We start from the raw sequence: 19,264 nt of genomic DNA, 5'->3' as shown, positions 1-19,264 counted from the left end.
GAGAGAGAAAGACACAGAGCAGGAGCAGGGAAGGGGCAGAGAGAGGGAGACACAGAATCCAAAGTAGGTTCCAGGCTCTGAGCTGTCAGCACAGAGTCTGACATGGGGCTCAATCCCATGAACCATGAGCCGAAGTCAAATGCTCAACCGACTTTGCCACCCAGGCTCCTCCTGAATTTAACATTCTTCAAGCATTTAAGTTCAGTGAAAAGCTGATCAGCTTTCCCAGGTAAAAATTCTTTCCAGGATGGTGATTTAATTTTCATGTTAATCTTTAAAAACATTTGTAAACCTACAGAGTTAGTTTCAGAATTGCCATCTCCGAGTGCTCTTCATATGGAAACAGCTTCTGGTCATGATGAGGCACGGCTTCCCAAGGGATCCCAGCACTGCCTGGAAATATAGAATATGTGTCTCAGTAAGGTGGGGTTTGGGGACACGACCCCACCCCATACAGTGTAGGGCTGTATAGTTTATTTATTTTTGAGAAAGAGAGACAGAGCATGAGTGGGGAGGGGCAGAGAGAGAGGGAGACAAAGAATTCGAATCAGGCTCCACACTCTTGAGCTGCCAGCACAAAACCTGATGCAGGACTTGAACCCACAAACCGCATGACCTGAGCTGAAGTCGGGTGCTCAACCGACTGAGCCACCCAGGTGCCCTAAGAACTGAGTTTTTAAATGACTCACAGGAGTCAGGTTTGCTGCCCCTGCCTTCTGGGCCATGGGCATCCCTGGACCATCACAGACCTGTCTGGCTTTCTTGCCCACTCAGCCTGGCGCATCTTTGTACAGGCTAGATGTGCATCAGAAGGGGTTCATCTCTTCATAAGCACAGATGTCTCAAGAGCCCTTGGCAAAGATCATTTTGTCATCAGGTTTTTCAAAATGAAAAAATTGTTTATAAAAATGAAATATTAGATATAAAAGTATAGCAGTGTCAGGGCACCTGCCAGTCAGTGGAGCATGTGACTCTTGATCTTGGGGTTGTGAGTTCAAGCCCCATGTTAGATCTAGTGGTTATTTAGAAATATTTTTTTTTTAATATTTTTATTTATTTCTAGGAGAGAGAGAGACAGCGTGAGCAGGGGAGGGTCAGAGAGAGAGGGAGTCACAGACTGAAACAGGCTCCAGGCTCTGAGCTGGCCGTCAGCACAGAGCCCGACGCGGGGCTCGAACCCACGAACCGCGAGATCATGACCTAAGCGAAAGTCGGACGCTTAACCGACTAAGCCACTCAGGCGCCCCAGATCTAGTGGTTATTTAAAAAAGTGTGTGTGTGTGTGTGTGTGTGTGTGTGTGTGTATCTATATCTGTATCCTGCCACCAAGTATAACAACTCTTGGTGCATGTTTTTCAGATTATCCCCTAGATAAACATTAACACAAAGATGATTATTTTTAAAAATACAAATGAGCTTACATATATATGGTGTTGGGTACTTTGCTTTCTTCACTTAAACTACAGTGTAGGTAATTCTCACATAGTGTCTGCAGAAGGACTTCATTACATGGCACTGTCTGTGGGGCTGCACACACATGGAGGGTGTTTGGGTCACCTCTGTGTCTGTGTTTGCCAGCAGAGGCTGCTGTCCGTAGGGCCTGGGGGGCGGCTCAGGGCGGACCCTGTCCTGCACTGCTGCCAGGTCTTGTGTGGAAGGTGCTGCTTGGACCTGGCGCATGGCAGGAATTGCAGGGCAGTGGTCGGGGGTTGCAGGGCATGAGTGGAGAATGGAGAGCGAGAGTCAGTTGCCTGGCTGCAGCCTGGAGCTTGGGCAAGCACTTAGGCCCCTGCACCCTAGGGTTTTCATGGGTGAGAATGGATGACACCACAGCCCTGCCTCCTGACAGGTCAGGTCTGAGGAAGGTGCCTGCCCGCAGCAGTGCCTGTTGAGGGTGTAAGTGGTAGAGGCGTCCCTTGTCTTCTCCCATTTACTGGGTGCTTACTGTACCGACAACAGCAGCTGCCACGTTCCCGAGTGCTCCCTGCATGCCAGTCCCCGTGTCACCTCCCAGGGGGATGTTTCCACCATACAGACGAGGACTGGGATGCGAGCAGTGGTCTGGCTTCACCAGAGCAGGTGGTGCGATCTGCTCCAGAGCCCGCACCTCACCGCTGTGTGGCCAGAACTCACCTACCCTGACACCCACTGGCCGTCCTCTCCATTTTACCAGGAAAGAGGCCTGAACATCCTTGACCGGCTCTACACACACAGTAGGGCTGCGGGGCTCTGACCTCTGGGACTGCTGCATAAATTGTCTCCTTCCAGAGCACAGCTCCCTGGCCTGCCTCCTCTGCTGACCACCCAGGGGCAGGGTGGTGGGTAGATAGCCCAGCACATTGTGTGTTGTGGGGCTTTCTGGTTTGTTTCCAGGGCCCCACTCTTTTACTTTGCTTATTTCTGCCTCACTGGTGTCCTGTGTGGGGCCCGGGTGGCCTCTCAGAGACAGCAACCCCTCCCAGGGCCCATGGCTCACCCAGCTTGTTAGTGAACATCTGGCATGTCTCTGGGTTGCGGACGGTGAAGGCAATGTAGGCGTCAGGAGCCTGCTGGTCCCCCAGGCAAGCAGAGAGCCTCTGCAGGACTCGGACCAGGGAGAGGACAGTTTCTGGGCAATACAGCACATCTGCAACGAAAAACCTCAGGTTACTGAAAGGGGCTTGCTCTAGGATTCAGGGCCTAGAAGAGTGCTTGCCTGGTTGTGCTGACCTCAGCAGTAGGGCCGGAGCCTGGAAACCAGCAGTTTTATTAGACTCGTGCTATTGGACACAAAGTAGATGATGTGAGTAAAAAGGAAAACTCTTGGGAGAGAAAGAAAGCTGCTGAAAGACCATGCAACAAATTGAAGGTATCTGGGACCTACTGACGTTCTTTTTAAAAAAAAATCAGGGGTGCCTGGGTGGCTCAGTTGATTGAGGATCCGACTTCAGCTCAGGTCATGATCTTGCAATTCACGAGTTCGAGCTCCGTGTCCGGCTCTGCTGGCAGCTCAGAGCCTGGAGCCTGCTTTGGATTCTGTGTCTCCCTCTCCCTCTACCCCTTCTGTCTCCTGCTCGGTCTCTCTGTCTCTCAAAAATAAACATTAAAAAAAAAATCAATTCTTTGCCTTTGGTCTGTTTAAAAGATGCTTAATGCAGCACACCTTGACTCTCTATCTGACTTTGTTTCCAGTGGCCTGCCGCCGTGTGAGCTGTCTGGGGGGCAGGGGACAAGCTTGCTCCCCGTCGGCATGCTTACATGGGAGGGTGCTGCTCAGGCCGCTGTGGGTGAGCTCGGTGGAGGACAAAGGGCTTGTTGGCCAAACTCCTCTCGAGGACCCTGTCCTTGTATCAAAGTGGGTGGTCCTCTTCCTGTGGGACTCATCTCCGCTAATGACATGGGGCATGGACCTGGGATAGAGGCGGGCAGACGTGTGGTGACAACACAGCCGTGTGCAGAGGGGGTGGGGGCCACTCAGAGCTCATTCCCTGACTTGAGCACCACGGTGGTCTGACCCTAGGCCGGGCCCAGGGCTGGGTGCTCGTGACATGGTCCTGGGAGAATCACCAGGCCCTGAAAAGTCAGGGCTGCCATGGCCATGTCTGCCCCACAACTGAAGACTGGGTGATGGTACAAGTGGGGTTGGCGTTCAGCAGCTCTGGCCATTTCACTTTGGTTCTAGAGACCGACATAACAATCTCCCTTCCTCTGCTGCAGCCTGGCTAAGAGGTCAGGTGCTAATAGGTCAGCCTGGCTAATTGGTGCCCTGGGGCCTGTTCTCTCCATCTCAGGCTTTGCTGAGAAAAGCTGGGTTCATTTATCTGATGGAACCATTTGCATGGGAGTACATGTAACCACTGTGTCAAACGGGAGGGCTGTGGCTTTACAGCCTCCAAGGGGCACGTCCTATGCTTTGATGTCACCCTGGAGCCCACAGTGGCCCTTCTAAAAATCTCATCACTCCTCTGCCCTGGCAGCACCCACTGTCCCTTTCCCAGAGCTGAGAGCTGGGTGGAGCCGCTCCAGTCGTCCAGGGATGGGGAGGCAGTACCTGCTGCAATGACGACTTCTGGCTGGAAGGCAGTGAGCTGAGAGGCAGTCACGACATCCCAGTCCAGCTGGGCCACTGTTACCCTTGGGCTCTCTGAGTCACAGGTGTGTCCTGGGTTCCTTTCAGGGTTAGTGGCGTCTGCCTCCAATGAGTGGCCATTGAGAAGGATGTTCCTTCGGAGCTGCTCAAGGACGCAGCTGTGACAGTCACTGAAGATGTAGGCACTGGGACGGCACGTCTTGCAAATGGCCAGGCCCGTGAGTCCAGCTCCTCTGCCGAGCTCTAAGACAGTCCTGGGTTGTGGGGAGAAGGGGGCCTGTGTTTGAGATCGTGCTGGGGAAAACCTGCCCCACTGCCTGCCCTGCACCATGAGGTCACCTGTGAGCAAAGACTGCTGGGTTCTGTATGGCCCATTCTGCAAGGTAGAGAGCGGCGTCCCACGTGACCAGGCCAGTGGTGCCATGGGAAATAATGGCTGTGCTCTCTGATAGCGTGACCGAGTCTCCGGAAGGCTGAGCCAAGAGAGGGAGAGAGAATTAATCCAGCTACCAGGAGACAAGGAGTTGATTGTAAAAAGAAACACATCACAACAGGTGGATGGCAAGATAGACTGTGGAACATGCTGCCACAGAGCAATCACTGTCTGCGACAACCCGGACGGGCCTCAAGGGCGTGACGCTGCACAACAGAAAGTCAATCTCAGAAGGCCACACATTGTGTGATTCCATTCATCTGAGGTTCTCAAAATGACAGAATTGTGGAGAGGGAGAACAGATCAGTGTCTGCCAGGGTGGGGGTGGTCCAAGAGCCACTACACAGGCATGGTGTCTCCATCAGAGCCCTGGTTGTGATGCTGCACAAGTTGGGTCCCTTATTTCCCGTGGGAGAAAATGGAGAAAGAGCACCTGTCTCCACTATGTTTGCCATTTCTAGGAATCTATCATCATTAACGACAACAAAAAAGTCACAGCTCTTTGGCTTCATGAGCTATATGTGAAAAATTTCAGGTGTGGGGCCTTCCTCAATTCAGCATGACATTTAGGGCTTGGGAATTCTCTGGCCTTTGAACTTTCCTGTCGCCCCCAAAGCAGGTGGTTTGCTGGCAAGGGCTTCATGGAACATGCAGTCCTGAAATGTGTTCTCTAAAGTGGGGCTTCTGAGAATGGCGCCTCCAACATGCAGTCACCCAGGGGTGGTCTCTGGCTATCTCTGAGCTCACAGAACTCACGTAGGAGATTCAGGTCTCTGGAATATTGTGAGCATTCATTTGTTCATTCATCCACACTTTTTTCCTGAGCATCTACTATAGTGCTGAGGATTCAGATGTGACGAGATGAACTCATTCCCTGTTCTTATGGAACTTACATGCCAGTAGGGGATAAAACCATAATAAATGAAGTAATTTCACAGTTTTTCAGTGCTATGAAGAAAATAAAATGGATTACATGACAACAGAAGACTGGGGGTCTATTTCAGATAGTCTGATCAGGAACAGCCTTTTTGAGGAGGCATCATGTGACCTGGTATGTGAGTAAAAAGGAAAGGTGTGGCATGTGAGGTTCTGGGGGAGAGCATTTGAGGCAGAGCAAGTGCAAAGGCCTTGAGGCAGCATTGCAACTGGTGAGTTCAAGGAAGACAAAGAAAGCCAGGGATCTGGAGTACAGAGAGAGCAGGAAGAACTGGATGAGAGAGAAAGTCTGGGGCAGGGCACGCAGGGCCTTGCATGCCACACAAAGAACTAGGAATTGAGTCTGAGTGCTAAGGAAAGCCACTGTCAGGTTCTCGGAGTCAAGTGACATACTCTGATTTAGCTCTTAAATCAAAGGGAGCACTCAGGATTCTGGGAAGATGCTGCAGTGTAGTTCTGAATCTTCCTGAATCCCCATATAAGAATAGACAGAGCAGTGAGATATGGATAACATTCAACAAAACTAGGTGACAAGGCATCTCTGTGAACCCCAAATGTCAATAAGTGGGGGACAAACCACCAAGAGACACAAGACTCATGTACTCCATGTGTCTGTGCAATGGGGCGTGCAACAGGCCTGAGGGCAGAACCCCAGTAGCCAACAGGTGTTCTCTGGAAATGCAGGTGCCAGCTGCAAACCATGGCCCATGGAGGAGAGACCTTGCTGCTTCAGTCATCAGGGTTGTGAGGGACCTGGGCAAGGCCTGATGGTAACTAGAAACTCTCAGAAATGTGTGACGACAACAGAAAGCATTTTAGACATCAAGGAGAGGAACATGAGAATGGAAACAAAACACACAAACAGATAAACCCATTCAAAAATAGGAGATGAAAGGAGTAAAATTTTAAATATCAAGAAAAGAAATTAAGGGGCACCTGGGTGGGTCAGCCAGTTGAATGTCTGACTTCAACTTAGGTGGTGATCTCATGGTCTGTTAAGTTCGAACCCTGCGTTGGGCTCGCTGCTGTCGGCGCTCGGGAACTTCTGTTCCCCCTCTCTCTGCTGTTCCCCTACTCATTCTCTCTCTCAAAAATAAACATTAAAAAGAAAAGAAATTAAGAGATTGTTTGGGGCTGAACTGTGCCCTTCCCCCAGACTCACGTGTTGGGGGTCCTAACCCATAGGACCTCAGACTGTGATCTTATTTGGAGACGGTGTCTTTACAGAGAGAATCAAGTTAAGGTGAGTTCATTAGATGAGTCCTAACCCATTAGGACTGGTGTCCCTGTATGAAGAGATCAGGACACAGACAGGCACAGAGGGAAGATGATGTGAAGACATAAGGAGATCACAGCTGCTGGCAAGTCAAACAGAGAGGCTGGAAGCACCTCCTTTCCTCACTGCCCTCAGAACCAGCCCCGCCAATGCCTTGATCTTGGACTTCTGGCCTCTCCAACTGTGAGATGATCAATTTCTGTTGTTTAAGACACCCATTTTTAGGTACTTTGTTACAGAAAATGAGGAAAAAGAACAAACACGAAAAATTATAACTCAGCAAAACATCCCTGAAAAAACAAAAAGATGTGAAATAAACATTGAAGGAGTACACAGTGCATCTGAGATCACTCACCCAAAACAATCAGCCTCAAGATATATTCTACTAAAATTCTGGACATTAAAGGGAAAAGTCCTTTGGCCATCTAGAAGTAAAGGGCGTGAGGCATAAACAGGAAAGAAGATTAGGTTATTACCAGGCTTTTCCACAGTAACACTTCATGCCAAAGAAGATGGAAGAACATATTTAAGAAAAACTCAAGCAGAGAGAAAAGAACACATTTTGAGCTTCAATAAAGATACAATTTTCAATGGACTGTATCTCTTCTGGGGATGGTAGGAAACCAATTCACCTTGTTGACAAAGGAAGAATCAAGTCTGTATCCTCCCTGTCCTCTGTGGGCCCTATGGGTGGGTAACCAAGCAGTGGGTGAAGGGAGATAGCTCAAAAATTTCTCCGGCTAATGAATGAAAACAAAAGAATAGAATTAGAAAACCACGCTTTTGTATTCTCCAATGAATTAAAGGATCTAAGCTTTGAGCATCCATAACTACTATTACAATAGGTATGATATGCCTCCCAGAATCTCATGTTGTGTTCCCGCCAAAGGGATTAAGCAGATGTGAGTCAGAGCTGGCCTCTGAACCCAGCCACCAATTAGAGGGAAAAAGAGGACGGAAGAACGAGCTGAACAGCACCAAATCTAACCTATGGAAAGCTCTCCAAGCCTGTTCAACACAGGCACTTCCAGAGAAGAAACAGCTGATGGGGGGCCTTCAGATGAAAGGAGACTTCAAACCAGACCTAGTTAATGAGCAAGAAGACTAAATGCTGGTGTCCAGAGGTGCACATCGGTGGAGAAAACCAGAGTGACTGCTCCAAAGGCATGGTGGTTACTTTTGCTGGGAGGGGATAGGTCTGATGGAGAGCTTTTGGGCCCTGTACCTTGACTGGAGTGGTGGTTACTGAGGTAGATGTCTTGCAACAATTCGGTAAGCTGTACATTTATTTATTATTATTATTTACTTATTTATTTTATTTAAAAAGTTTTGAAATGTTTATTTATTTGAGAGAGAGTATGTGTGAGTGAGCAGGGGAGGGGCATAGAGAGACAAATAGAGAATCTGAAGCAGGCTCTAGGCTCTGAGCTGTCAGCACTGAGCGTGATGCAGGGCTTGAACTCATGAGCAGAGAGATCACGACCTGAGCCGAAGAAGTCGGACGCCCAACTGACTAAGCGCCTAGGTACTCCTATTTTTTATTTCTTAAAAAATGTTTATTTATTTTTGAGAGAAAGAGAGTGTGAGCAGAGGAGGGACAGAGAGAGGGAGACAGGATCTGAAGCAGGCTCTGTGCTAAGAGCAAAGAGCCTGAATGGGGCTTGAACCCATGAGCTGTGAGATCGTGACCTGAGCCAATGTCAGGTGCTCAACTGACTGAGGCACCTAGGCGTCCGTGTACATTTATTTTGTGCGATTTCCTGTAGCTGCATTTTATTTTACAATAAAAGGTCAAAAGTAAACAAAACCCAAGATCCCTCTGATTGTTGGGTGCAGAATGGATTTTTTTCGGCTGGAAGACCAGTCCAAGAGCTGTGGCATTTGCCAGGCCAGTGAGGCTGGTGGTGTTGAACAGCAGAGAGAAACTGCTGTCCTATAACACCCATCCATCAAGTATTTATTGAGGACTGAGCACCAGGTCCCTGTGCAATAATGTCCATTATCTGCTTTAACCCCCAGCTACCCCCATAAAATAGGTACTGTTATATGTTCAAATGCTTCATTGACTGAAGGGGAAACAGAGGCTCAGGGTGGTTAATTGACCTCCTCTAAGACCTCAGAGCTGATGGGTCAGGATTTGATCCCACTTGAGACTGACTGGAGCCTGAGTTTCAACTCTGTGTGCAGGGGCAGATGTCTGGACTTTGTGGGGAAGGTGTCTGTCTCCTACCAGCAGATAGCTCCGGTGGCACTGGGTAGGCTCCACGGTCATCAGGACCTCTGCCAACGCCTCATACAGCTCGTCCAAAGGCTCTGTGTGGACAGCCTCGTGCTGGGGGTGGGCAGAGCAAGAGCTTCAGCCAAGAGGTTTAAGTTGACACTCATGAATCAAACAAACGTTCCATGTATTTGCTTTTCCTCTGACTTGTAAAAAATGGCTGCAGGATTTTTACCAAAATTTGATGGGAGATTTGGAATGGTTGGACTTAATAAGGCATCCTGGCCTAAAAAAAATTCATTTGGTAGGGGTGTGGAGGGCATCTCAGAGAGGTATAGAGAGGGAGAGGCTGAGGTAGTCTAGGGCAGCAGAAATGGGATTGTGTGGGCTGCCGTGTGATGGGGACAGAGAGCTCTGCCCTTCTATCATGACGTTGTACAGGGATCAAACAACTGGTGCTATTAAGTGAGCTCAGGCAAAGGCCATAAGGACAGCACTCTACTTGGTGCAGTGTGGCTTTGTCAATGGGCAAGCCTCTGTTGTGCACCTCATGGGGGCAGCAGAGAGTGGGCATGCTTCTGGTGGTTCTGGGGAGACCTGCGGGCCACAACTAGATACACATACTGGGGAGAACTAGGTGGGGAAGTAATGGAAAAGCTGGGATTGTTTCACATGCTAGGCCTGGGTGAGACCTGGCCTTTGTATTCGGTGGCCAAACACAGAAGGTCTGATGCTGACCACTAAGGAATCACCTCTCTGAGGTCCAGTCTGATGTGAAACTTAGCAAGTGTGGGGTCATCCTTAAAATCCATCCTGTATCAGTCAGGAAAAGAGCCCACATCAGGTAGTTATTGGGAAGAAGATAATAAAGGGAACTAGTTACAAAGGTATTGCAAGACCTAAAACTCCCAATAGAGGGCAGTGAGGTAATCCAGAGACTGGCAAACGTAGGAACGGCTCAAAACCCTGTGGGCTGGTGGGCTGGGGAAGTGGCGGTGGGGGAGGCTGAGACCACAGAAGAAATACCCTGGCCTCGCTTCTACTTGCCCTTCATAGTCTCTCACTGGCCGAACCTGGCTGGGTGTTTGCAGAGCAGGCAAAGGGGATGGGATAGGTCCAAGCTCCAAAAGGCAAAGCCAAGCAGGGTCCACTTCTGGAGAGACAGCCAAGTCCCAGGTGCTGTCTGGCTACCAGATGTGCAGTGCCCGTTACTGACCTTTCTGATGAGCTCCGAGAGAAAGCACCGGGCATACTTCACTGACGGCGGATGCGTCACACACAGAGGATGTTTCACGGTCTGAGACAAAGGACACAATGTGGGTTGCTGGAAAGACCCTGTCTTAAGACTCCCATGAGCTTCAAGTGAATACGGGGCATCCCTCATTATCCAATCCCTCAGAAAACATATGAACAGACACAAGGATTCTGGGTTCAGGTGACCCTCATGCATCTGCAACAGTTAAGTCTTACGGTATATAAGTCCTTTCCTAAAAAAAATCTGTCCACTACAGTGGCACAGGCTGACAGAACATTCTGGGCAGAACATGGTGCACACGGACCCAAGCTAACACCCTGTTATAGACTGGATTTATGTGTGCCCCCCCCCCCCCCCCCCCCCCCCCCGTCCAGTTCACACATTGAAGCCTAACCCCTAACGTGATGGTATCTGAGGGCAGGGCCTTTGGGAGTGATGAGGTCATGAAGGTGAAGCCCCCATGAATGGGATTAGCGCCCTTCTTAAAGAGTCCCCAGAGACCTCCCTTGGCCCTTCCACAGTGAGGACACAGCTGTCTATGACCTAAGAAATGGGCCCCCACCAGATGCCAAATCTGGAGGCACCTTGATCTTGGCCTTTCCAGCCTCTAGAACTGTGACAAATAAATTGCTGTTGTTGATAAGTCACCCAGTCTATGGCATTTTGTTATAGCAGCTGGCATTATGCTATACTACCCCTTCCCAAGGCAGGCAGCATGAACTAGTTTGTAGTGGGGACAATTGTGGAATTGTCTGGCTCCATGGAAAAGGTGAGAGCCTAAATAGTGGGAACAGGAAGATTGAGCTTTTGCTCTCCTGGAGCTCACATGCCAGGCTGAGGATGAGGGCTGTGATGGCCAGGACAGAGGAAGATGGGGGCTCTGCTTGGGATGTGGTGGAGGGGAAGGGGGCCCTCAGGGGTGACACTTCAGCTGAAGTCTAGAGACACAAAGAGCAGGGGGAGTGAACTACAGGCAGAGGGGATAGTTTGTGCAGTCCCTGAGGTGGCCACGGCCTGGCATTTTGGGAAGGAGAGTGGGGCAACAGAGGCAGTGAGAGCCCGAGCTGGGTCATGTGGGGCCTGCTGGCCAGAGGAACATGATTTTACCCAAGGTAAAATACCCAGACAACCCTTCAGTGGCTTTCTAGTTGTCTGGTGTTAGGTGTTAGGTTTTTGCTTCAGGGTGAAAATCAGACTGGGCTGCCTGACAAGGACCTCAGAATCTCTGAGCTCACAATCCTGAACCGCTGGATTGCCCTGCAAGGCTCCCCTAGCTATGGCTGCATCTTCTTCATGCGGTGGTCAGACATCTTGTTTCACCCACCTCAGAGGAATTCTTAACCTAGGCTTCTTGGGTGGGCTTGGTGGTTGGAGGGGTGTCTATGGCTTCCCTGAATTTGTACACAAAATGTATTCTTCTGATTCTTTTTTCTGTGGGGGCGCATGGTACATTGCTTTGGGTTTTCAGAAGTGTTCATGATCCTTAAGAGGGTTCAGAGCCAGGACGCAGTGTCATCTCCACCTGATCCACGTGGCAGTGTGGTGGTCTCACCTCTATTCTCACCCAGGTGTACCTTAGAATTCAAATCCCACCTCAGAAAAGCAGGGCACATCTACATCTAGAAGAGACATGAGTGGGCAAGACTCGCCTCCTTATTTTTTCCCTAAATGTAAAGAAGAAAGTCTTTGAGCAGCTACCAAATGCTAGATGTTCCCACAGCTGTCATCTTGGTTTTCATTGTGGATGGTTTAAAAAACATCCCCCAGATTCCCTCCTCTCATGCAGATTTTTGTATATTCTGATGTCTTCATCTAAGAAAACAAAAGAGCCAGAGCTGTCTGAGGTGCTGCCACCCAAATGCAGTGTCTTTCTTTTTAAAGGATACAAGTGCACCCACTGTGCTTCTGTCATGTCTTCATGGGCAAGTCAGGAGGCTGGTGATGCGACCCAGTGATTCTGATTCTTACCTTATGCAAAATATCCAGCAGCAGCTCAGGACCTGATGAGTCCCGTAATTTCTCTTCTAGGCTCTATTCAGAGAGAGAGAGATAGCGTGGGGGGGGGGGGGTAGGGGAAAGAGAGACAAATCTCAAGCGCATTTTCACAGGAACATTAAACATGTAATAAGACATGTTAGCAAAGTACTAAGTGATCTCTCCCCAGGGACCTGGGGCCAATTGGAAGTGGAAGCCACAGGCGGGCTGAAAGCCTGAACTTGAGAAGTCCTGGGTTACACCTGGATAAGTCAAAGAAAGAACATCATAAGACAGACTCTTGGTTTGCATTAACCCTGGCTGCTTAGGCTTGCCTGGGTCACAGACCAGCTCCGTGGCTGAAATAGTCAACCAGGAACTGGGGGGCGCGGAGGTAACGCATGATATCAACACCTGATGGGCTCACTTTAGAGTTAACATCTGAGTTAAAATGGACATATAGTCCAGGCCAGGCCATGCTATCCTCTCTGACAGAGAGCTCCAGCCCAGCAGATTGGTCCTGGCTGGTGTGCGACACCAGGCAAATCACTTCATTTCTCTAGAGTGACCTTTCATGCTCTAAAAGGCCTATGAGCCCTGGCCCTGGCCTCTCTTTCTGACCTTATCTGCCACCACCCTTGGCTTCCTTGCCATTCCTCAATTGCAGCAGCTTGTTCTTACTGGCAAGGCCTTGCCACAGCTGGCTGCTTTACTGTTCAGGTTCTGGCTCAAATGTCACCTCTTGGGGGAGGCCTTTTTGACTCCTCTACTTTGATACATACAGTTCCCTGTTTTACTGACTTTCCAGCCACTGTCATCTCCTGGTGTGTTCTTGCTTATTCATTTGCCTGTTTATTCTCTGGCTCCTGCATCCAACCAGGGCCTCATCTGTAATGTGTGCTGCTGACTCCTGGGGCCTGGCTCATGGAAGGCATTCAGTAAATATTTGGTGATGGAATAAAAATGCTAGCTAACACTTACATTCACTTACCATGAGCTAGGCGCTGCCTCAGATGCTTTATACTCCTGTAATCCTGACAAGCCCTATCATTATATCCCCCACTTAATAAGAAAACTAAGTACAAGAGAGATGCAGTCACTTGCTCAAGGTCACACAACTTGTATGGGGTTGCACCAGGATTCAAAGCAGGCATGCTTGCTCCCAGGCCTGATCTCCCCACGGATGCATGTTACTTCTTTTCTAATCAAACCTTTCTGGTCAAACGTGAATGGTAGCAATAGTACCCACTGCATGGCTGTTGTGGGCCTGCCTAAGTAAGCATTTATTATGGGCCTGGTACAGAGTAAGCACTCACTTCATGTGAACATTTATAGTCGATAATGAATTGGGACCCATAGATGCTGTTACAAAGGTTTACATCTTGGGTTAAAAAAATGTACATATTCCTTTCTGACCTGAAAGATCGCTCAGAATGCTAAATGGGTTACGTCAATGAGACACAAATGACTAACCACTGCCCCATATGATGGGGCTGACTTGGGGAGAGGAATATGTACCCAATCTGAGTCATCCCAGTGAGCTCACTGCACATGAATTATGAAGGAAGCAGCATCATTAGAGCCCCTGCATTGGCAGAATGTAGTTGCTGCCTTTGCCTGTGTGAGAAGGGCAGATGGGGGGGGGGGCGAGGAGGGGGTAAGACTTCTTTCCTCTCTCTTCTGGCCTGTTTTGTACCTCCCTGTCTCTTCCATCACAGGCATAAGAGCCTCAAGCTGCCTCTGGGAGGATTTTGTCCAGTGTTGATGGTACAGAGAACACCGAGGCCTGGCGGGGGAGGGGAGGTGTGGTGTCTGTGACTTGGTCATTGCGCTTATTGCAACGTGGTCTCCCTCTGTCCTGAGGACGCTGACTGTTGGGGAGCAGCAACTGTTACCCAATGGCCAGAATGACAACCGACTAAACAAAGTAATAAAATTGATCGTGAATTGTCCCTGACCCTACCCCCGAGTGACAAAGGGAGTTGGGAGGAAACCCCGCATTCCTTAAATTCGTGGACTCAGTCTGCAAAGGGCGTAAAGGGCCAGGGGAGGAGGGAGCAGATGGCAGGCTGCGCCGCCCTAGGGCGCGCAGGTTTGCCTCCTGCTCCCCGCCGCCAGCCCGTGCGGCCCCCGGCGTAGCCACCTACCCCCGGGGACACGGACCACACGGAAGGCCCCAGCACACGAGGGAGCCGAGAAGATCACGTGGTGGGGGAGAAGAGGGTGGGCGCCGGGACCCGCCCCGCCCCCACCCTGCCCCAGCCGCCCCCCGCCTGCCCTTCGCGCGCCCCACCTCCCACCTGCCAGGGGAAGGAGCACAGCGCGCGCGCCGCCAGGAAGCGGCGCTCGAAATTCGGCAGCAGGCACGCGGCTTCCGCGCTCTCCTCGGGCGCCATCGCAGGGCGGGGCGGGGCCGCGGCGTCGCCCGGGAGACGCGGCGGCAGTGGGGCGGGGCCCAGAGGCCTTGGGGCGGGGCTGAGGCGGGGCCGGGCCGGGGCCAGGCGCCGCTGGGCGCGTGGGAGGCGGGGCCAGGGTCGGAAGGGGTGGGCCTGGGGGGGTTTAGGGGCGGAGTGAGAGCTTTGGCGCCAAGTGAGGGCGGGCGCGAGGCGACGGTTCTGTAGTAGCGTCCAGTCAGGCGAAGTGCCAGGTAATCATTCTCGCTGTTCCCGCGCCTTCACGAGGCTCTTTTTGGCGGACGCATAGCGCCCTCCCTGTTGCGCTGCTGGGGGGTGGTCGCGTCAGGCCGGGCGATAGGAGCCTCAGGCCTTTGCCGCCCCCTCGGGTCGAGGTGCTGGGTGGGGTAGGTAGTGCGGTTAATGGGCAAGGAAACACAAGTCACTCAGGCATTACCTCCCGGGGCGCTGCAAGATGAGTGGAGGGCTGTGACCTGCGCCATTCTGTCCCAATCTTAAACATTCGTTCGTAGGGAGGCCGTCGCGGGGTTTAGTCCTCTTTGCGGTCCGCGTGCTCTCCACAGCGCGGTGCTCTGGGCGGCGACTTCGAACCACCTCCGCGGTGGGAGCAGTGCACCGAAGTGCATTCCAGGGCGGGGAAGGGGCGAGGAGCTTGGCGAGGTCAGGCCAAGGTCACGTCCTCTCCGTGACCTCCTCAATACCAGGCCAGACCTCCCAGTACCCCGACCTAGGGTCCGCCCCTAAACCAGCCTGGTCTTCACCAAACACTTATTACGTGCCACCTGCGTGGCCGGTCCTGTCAGGCGCGACCGTGAGGGAAACCCAGGCGTGTCCCCGCCCTTCAGCGTGAAGCAAGCTTGCCGGCGAACTCCCGGAACTAGGATGACTTACAAAGGTGGGAGTTTTGACTTTGTAGGGAAAGGAAGCTGAAGAGTAAGAGAGCTCCTGGGGGTGGTGGGGGATGGGGAAGAAAAGAAAAAAGTTATTATTTCCATTAGACGTTATTATGTCTTGAGTGAAAGGCAGGATAGACAGCAACCCACCGGCGCTGCCTCTGGAGTTTGAACTGTGTTCAAAGTCTAACACATTTACTTCAGCACATCTCTCATAAAACTCCATTTGGAAGAGTCTTGAGAGCTAATTTGCTAAATATACTTGCAGAAGGTAGATGAGGGGACAGATTAAATGTTATTACCCCTTTCACACGAGAAACACTGAGCCCTCTCAGCTATGAGAACAAGAGAGGAGAATTAATTCTAATCGAATGCATTTATTCTCATATCTGTTGTTTTTCCACCAGTACCAAGTGAGCACAGAATCCCACACAAGAATGGTTTGTCTTTTATTCTCTTGACACCATTGATTTAAATAAAGAGGGTGGACTGTGATTATTGCTGTGTTTTTACATGGAATTAATGGTTCCTGGGTCTGATGTTGCAGAAATCCTCTTAGTCACAATAACCTGAGGTAGAATCATCTGAGATATGATGAGCCTTAACCAGGGCCGAGTCTTGATCCTAAGGGAATGATGCTTCAGAACTGGGCCAGGCCGATTGGTCCACTTTTGCTCTTTTGCTCAGTTCTCTGCCTGCAGTAGACAATGAAAACCAATGGGAAAGGGTCAAACTCATAAATACTAGGCTTATTCTGTTAACACACAAAGTAGCTATTAATTGCGTTTCTTCTGAGGAGCAAAAGGGCATGTACAGTCAGTGCCATAATAAGTAATACTGTATGATGTTATATGAAGATATTAATAAATCTAGGCAGGTTCAGCCTTTCCTTATGCCAGATGGGATGTAGTTTGGGAAAGGACCCCGAGTGGTCTATAGCACAGAAGAAACCTTTATTTTGGTGTGCAGGCTCTAGGGAGGGACAAAGGTCATAAGGTCACATATCTCAGATCTGAAGGGATTTTCAGAGTCCAGGGACCTCACAGGTGTGTGTTCAGGTGTAAATGAAGATTAGGTACTACAAAAAGTAAAACTTCCAGGGAGTGTTTTTATGGAGAGAAGCATTAGGACACATCCCACGGTCCTGGCAGTGGCAAGAGAGGATGTGTATGTGCACATGTTATATTAAAGATTCAACTTCTGGATTTGAGGTTTTTAACAACAACAACAATGGCAACAATAACAATGACCATCTAATGGATTTTAACTGTACAGAATGGTTGCGTCTTAGAAATTATGCTGTGGGCTTGGCAGTTCAATCAGTACATTGAAGTTTTTCCTTTATCTCTCCTATAGCTGATGGTTTCTGTAGAAAAGGACCAATTGATTTTTTTTTAAATGTTGCTTCAGGGTGTAGAGACCTTTATAGGTCATGTTTCAACTTATAGGAAATTTTTATAGTTCAAATATAAATTACATTAAATGTGGGCTTTGTAATGGAGTTAAGGTTAAGTAAAGTTCTGACTTTCCTTAGGCAGTTTATAGTGTTCGGGAGGCCTCCGTTCTGTTGAGACAGGAGCTATGTTAAAGCCAAAGAATGGTCAGGGTTGGGTATAATAAGGAATATGGGAAGCTCAGTCTAATGTTATAACTGTTGAGATATAGAAAGAGGTGCACCAAGGGGCGCCTGGGTGGCTTAGTCGGTTAAGCGTCCGACTTTCGCTTGGGTCTCGATCTCGCGGTTCGTGGGTTCGAGCCCCGCGTCGGGCTCTGTGCTGACTGCCAGCTCGGAGCCTGGAGCCTGTTTCAGTCTGTGACTCCCTCTCTCTCTGACCCTCCCCTGCTCACGCTGTCTCTCTCTCTCCTAGAAATAAATAAAACATTAAAAATTAAAAAAAAAAAAAAAAAGGAAAGAGGTGCACCAGGGCTCTATACTGCTTTAGTTGGTGGCAGAACCAGTGGTATGGGTTGTCCCTCCAGAGAATATGTCTGAGTCCCTGGTACTTTGGACATTATGGTATTGGTGATCTTATTTGGAAATAGAGTCTTTGCAGATATAATTAAGGTGAAGTCCTCCTGGATTACAGAGGGCCCTAAATCCCATGACTGGTGTCATGGACACCAGAGAAGAGAACACCATGTAAAGACAGAGACACAGGGAGAAGATTGCCATGTGATGTTGGAGGCAGAGACTGGAATGATGTATCTGTAAACCAAGGAATACCAATGATTGTCAGCAACCACCAGAAGCTAGAAGAGGCAAGGAAGGATTCTCCCATACAGATTTCAGAGGGAGCTTCGACCTTCCAACACCTTGATTTTGGACTTTACCCTCCAGGTCTGTGAGACAATAAATATCCATTGTTTTAAGCCAGGTACTTTGTGGTACTTTGTTATGGCAGGCATGGAAAACTAATACAACTGGTATTTAATTTTGGAGGCCCAGTACAAAATGGAAATACAGGGTCCTTGTTAAAAAAATAAAGAATTCTGAGGCACATGAGTGGTTCAGTTGATTGAGCTTCTGACTTCTGATTCCGACTCAAGTCATGATTCTAGGGTTGTGAGAGTGAGCCCTGAATTGCGCTCTGTGCTGAGCATGGAGACTGCTTGGGATTTTCTTTCTCTCTCTCTCTCTCTCAAGTAAAATTAAAAAAATTAACAATTCTGGGGGCGCCTGGGTGGCTTAGTCAGTTAAGCGTCCGACTTTCGCTTAGGTCATGATCTCGCGGTTCATGGGTTCGAGCCCTGTGTCGGGCTCTGTGCTGACTGCCGTTTCAGAGCCTGGAGCCTGTTTCAGTCTGTGACTCCCTCTCTCTCTGACCCTCCCCTGCTCACGCTGTCTCTCTCTCTCTCTCTCCTAGAAATAAATAAAACATAAAAAAAAAAATTAACAATTCTGAAATGGTGACAGTAGATTATTAAACCAAGTTGGGGGCTCTTTTGAGCCCTAGGCCTTGAGTGACTGCTCACTTTACAAGTCATGAACCTGGCTCTGGTTGCTGGGTTCTCAAAGTGCGGGAACCCCTCTGGCATGCAGGAAGTGGATAAAGTGGATTATTATAATGTACACTGATCAACCCTGGGAAACCCAAAGAATACTCACTTCTTTTTCCGACAAATGGCTGTGTATATCACGCTAGCAACAAACAGAACTGTAAGAACTCCTGTGACAATTGTGAGACCAAACGCTATCTTTTCGAGAGGGAATATCTTCTGTGTCTCCTCCGCTCCTGATAAAATATCAGATGGTTTTTAATCGTCTGATTATTAAGAGGCTGTTCTGGCTGCTCCTGGGTCCCTGGGAAGTTTTCCATCTAGGCTCTGGTGAATATTAATTATGGAAATGAAATGTACATTTAACCCAAGAAAGTGCTCACTAGAGAAACCTCATAGGGCAAGTCATTGAAAGCCGATTTACTAAATGACCTATTCGCCAAATGACCCATTTGCCTAATGACCACTTTGCCAAGTGACCAATTTGCTAAAAGCGAATTTGCTGAAAATCAGTTGGGGGGACATTCTCCTTATCAATAACTGACAACAGTCAGACACCTTACCCCAGGTTCCCAATGGGCTATGTGACAGAGGTAGGGGCCAAATAGTTATAGCAAAACTCTAAAACTTAAAAATCCTCAATAATTTGATGAGTTAGTCATTCATTTAAGTAGTTTCCTACAAAATGGCTTGCTTCCTGTAAATTCACAAGGAAATTATGTGCAACGGCTTAGAAGAAGGGAAAAGGGTGTCCTTTATACTCTGTTTTGATTGAGTGTAGTTGCTTTCAGTATGATAA

General features: G+C 49.4%; 2 protein-coding genes across 3 annotated transcripts in view; both read right to left on the bottom strand.

Annotated features, from left to right (window-relative positions):
* Positions 1 to 109: 109 nt before the first annotated feature.
* Positions 110 to 14,557, bottom strand: EEF2KMT (eukaryotic elongation factor 2 lysine methyltransferase). Of its 2 annotated transcripts, XM_039239349.1 has the most exons (8): positions 14,462 to 14,557; positions 12,156 to 12,218; positions 10,149 to 10,229; positions 8,945 to 9,046; positions 4,409 to 4,542; positions 4,031 to 4,323; positions 2,477 to 2,626; positions 110 to 393 (listed from the first exon to the last, which is right to left on the bottom strand). In XM_039239349.1, the coding sequence occupies exons 1-8, from the start codon at positions 14,555 to 14,557 to the stop codon at positions 293 to 295; spliced, it is 1,020 nt and encodes a 339-aa protein (XP_039095280.1). In that variant the 3' UTR covers positions 110 to 292. The 2 variants fall into 2 exon arrangements, with proteins under 2 accessions (XP_039095280.1, XP_039095281.1); XM_039239350.1 differs by lacking the exons at positions 110 to 393; positions 2,477 to 2,626 and adding an exon at positions 3,244 to 3,389.
* A 255-nt stretch (positions 14,558 to 14,812) lies between these two features.
* Positions 14,813 to 19,264, bottom strand: part of LOC120236470 (ectonucleotide pyrophosphatase/phosphodiesterase family member 7-like) — a 37,812-nt gene continuing 33,360 nt past the window's right edge. The window contains exon 5 of the mRNA XM_039239297.1: positions 14,813 to 14,880. Coding sequence (XP_039095228.1) covers positions 14,813 to 14,880 — 68 coding nt within the window. The remainder of the gene's footprint in view (positions 14,881 to 19,264) is intronic.

The sequence above is a fragment of the Hyaena hyaena genome, unplaced genomic scaffold, assembly GCF_003009895.1.
Source record: "Hyaena hyaena isolate Hyena2069 unplaced genomic scaffold, ASM300989v1 scaffold_155, whole genome shotgun sequence".
In the NCBI taxonomy this organism is placed as follows: domain Eukaryota; kingdom Metazoa; phylum Chordata; class Mammalia; order Carnivora; family Hyaenidae; genus Hyaena; species Hyaena hyaena.
The sequence above is the reverse complement of the archived record's forward strand: the minus strand, read 5'-3'. Positions and strand labels throughout refer to the sequence as shown.

What these genes read in the sequence shown, in the direction of transcription:
- EEF2KMT (XM_039239349.1), bottom strand. Translation starts at nt 14,557, where the DNA reads ATGGCGCCCGAGGAGAGCGCGGAAGCCGCGTGCCTGCTGCCGAATTTC. An exon ending in GCCACCGGAGCTATCTGCTG is followed by an intron (nt 4,543 to 8,944) that starts GTAGGAGACAGA and finishes CTCTTGGCTCAG; the next exon opens with CCTTCCGGAGACTCGGTCAC. An exon ending in GATGTTCACTAACAAGCTGG is followed by an intron (nt 394 to 2,476) that starts GTGAGCCATGGG and finishes CTATATTTCCAG; the next exon opens with GCAGTGCTGGGATCCCTTGG.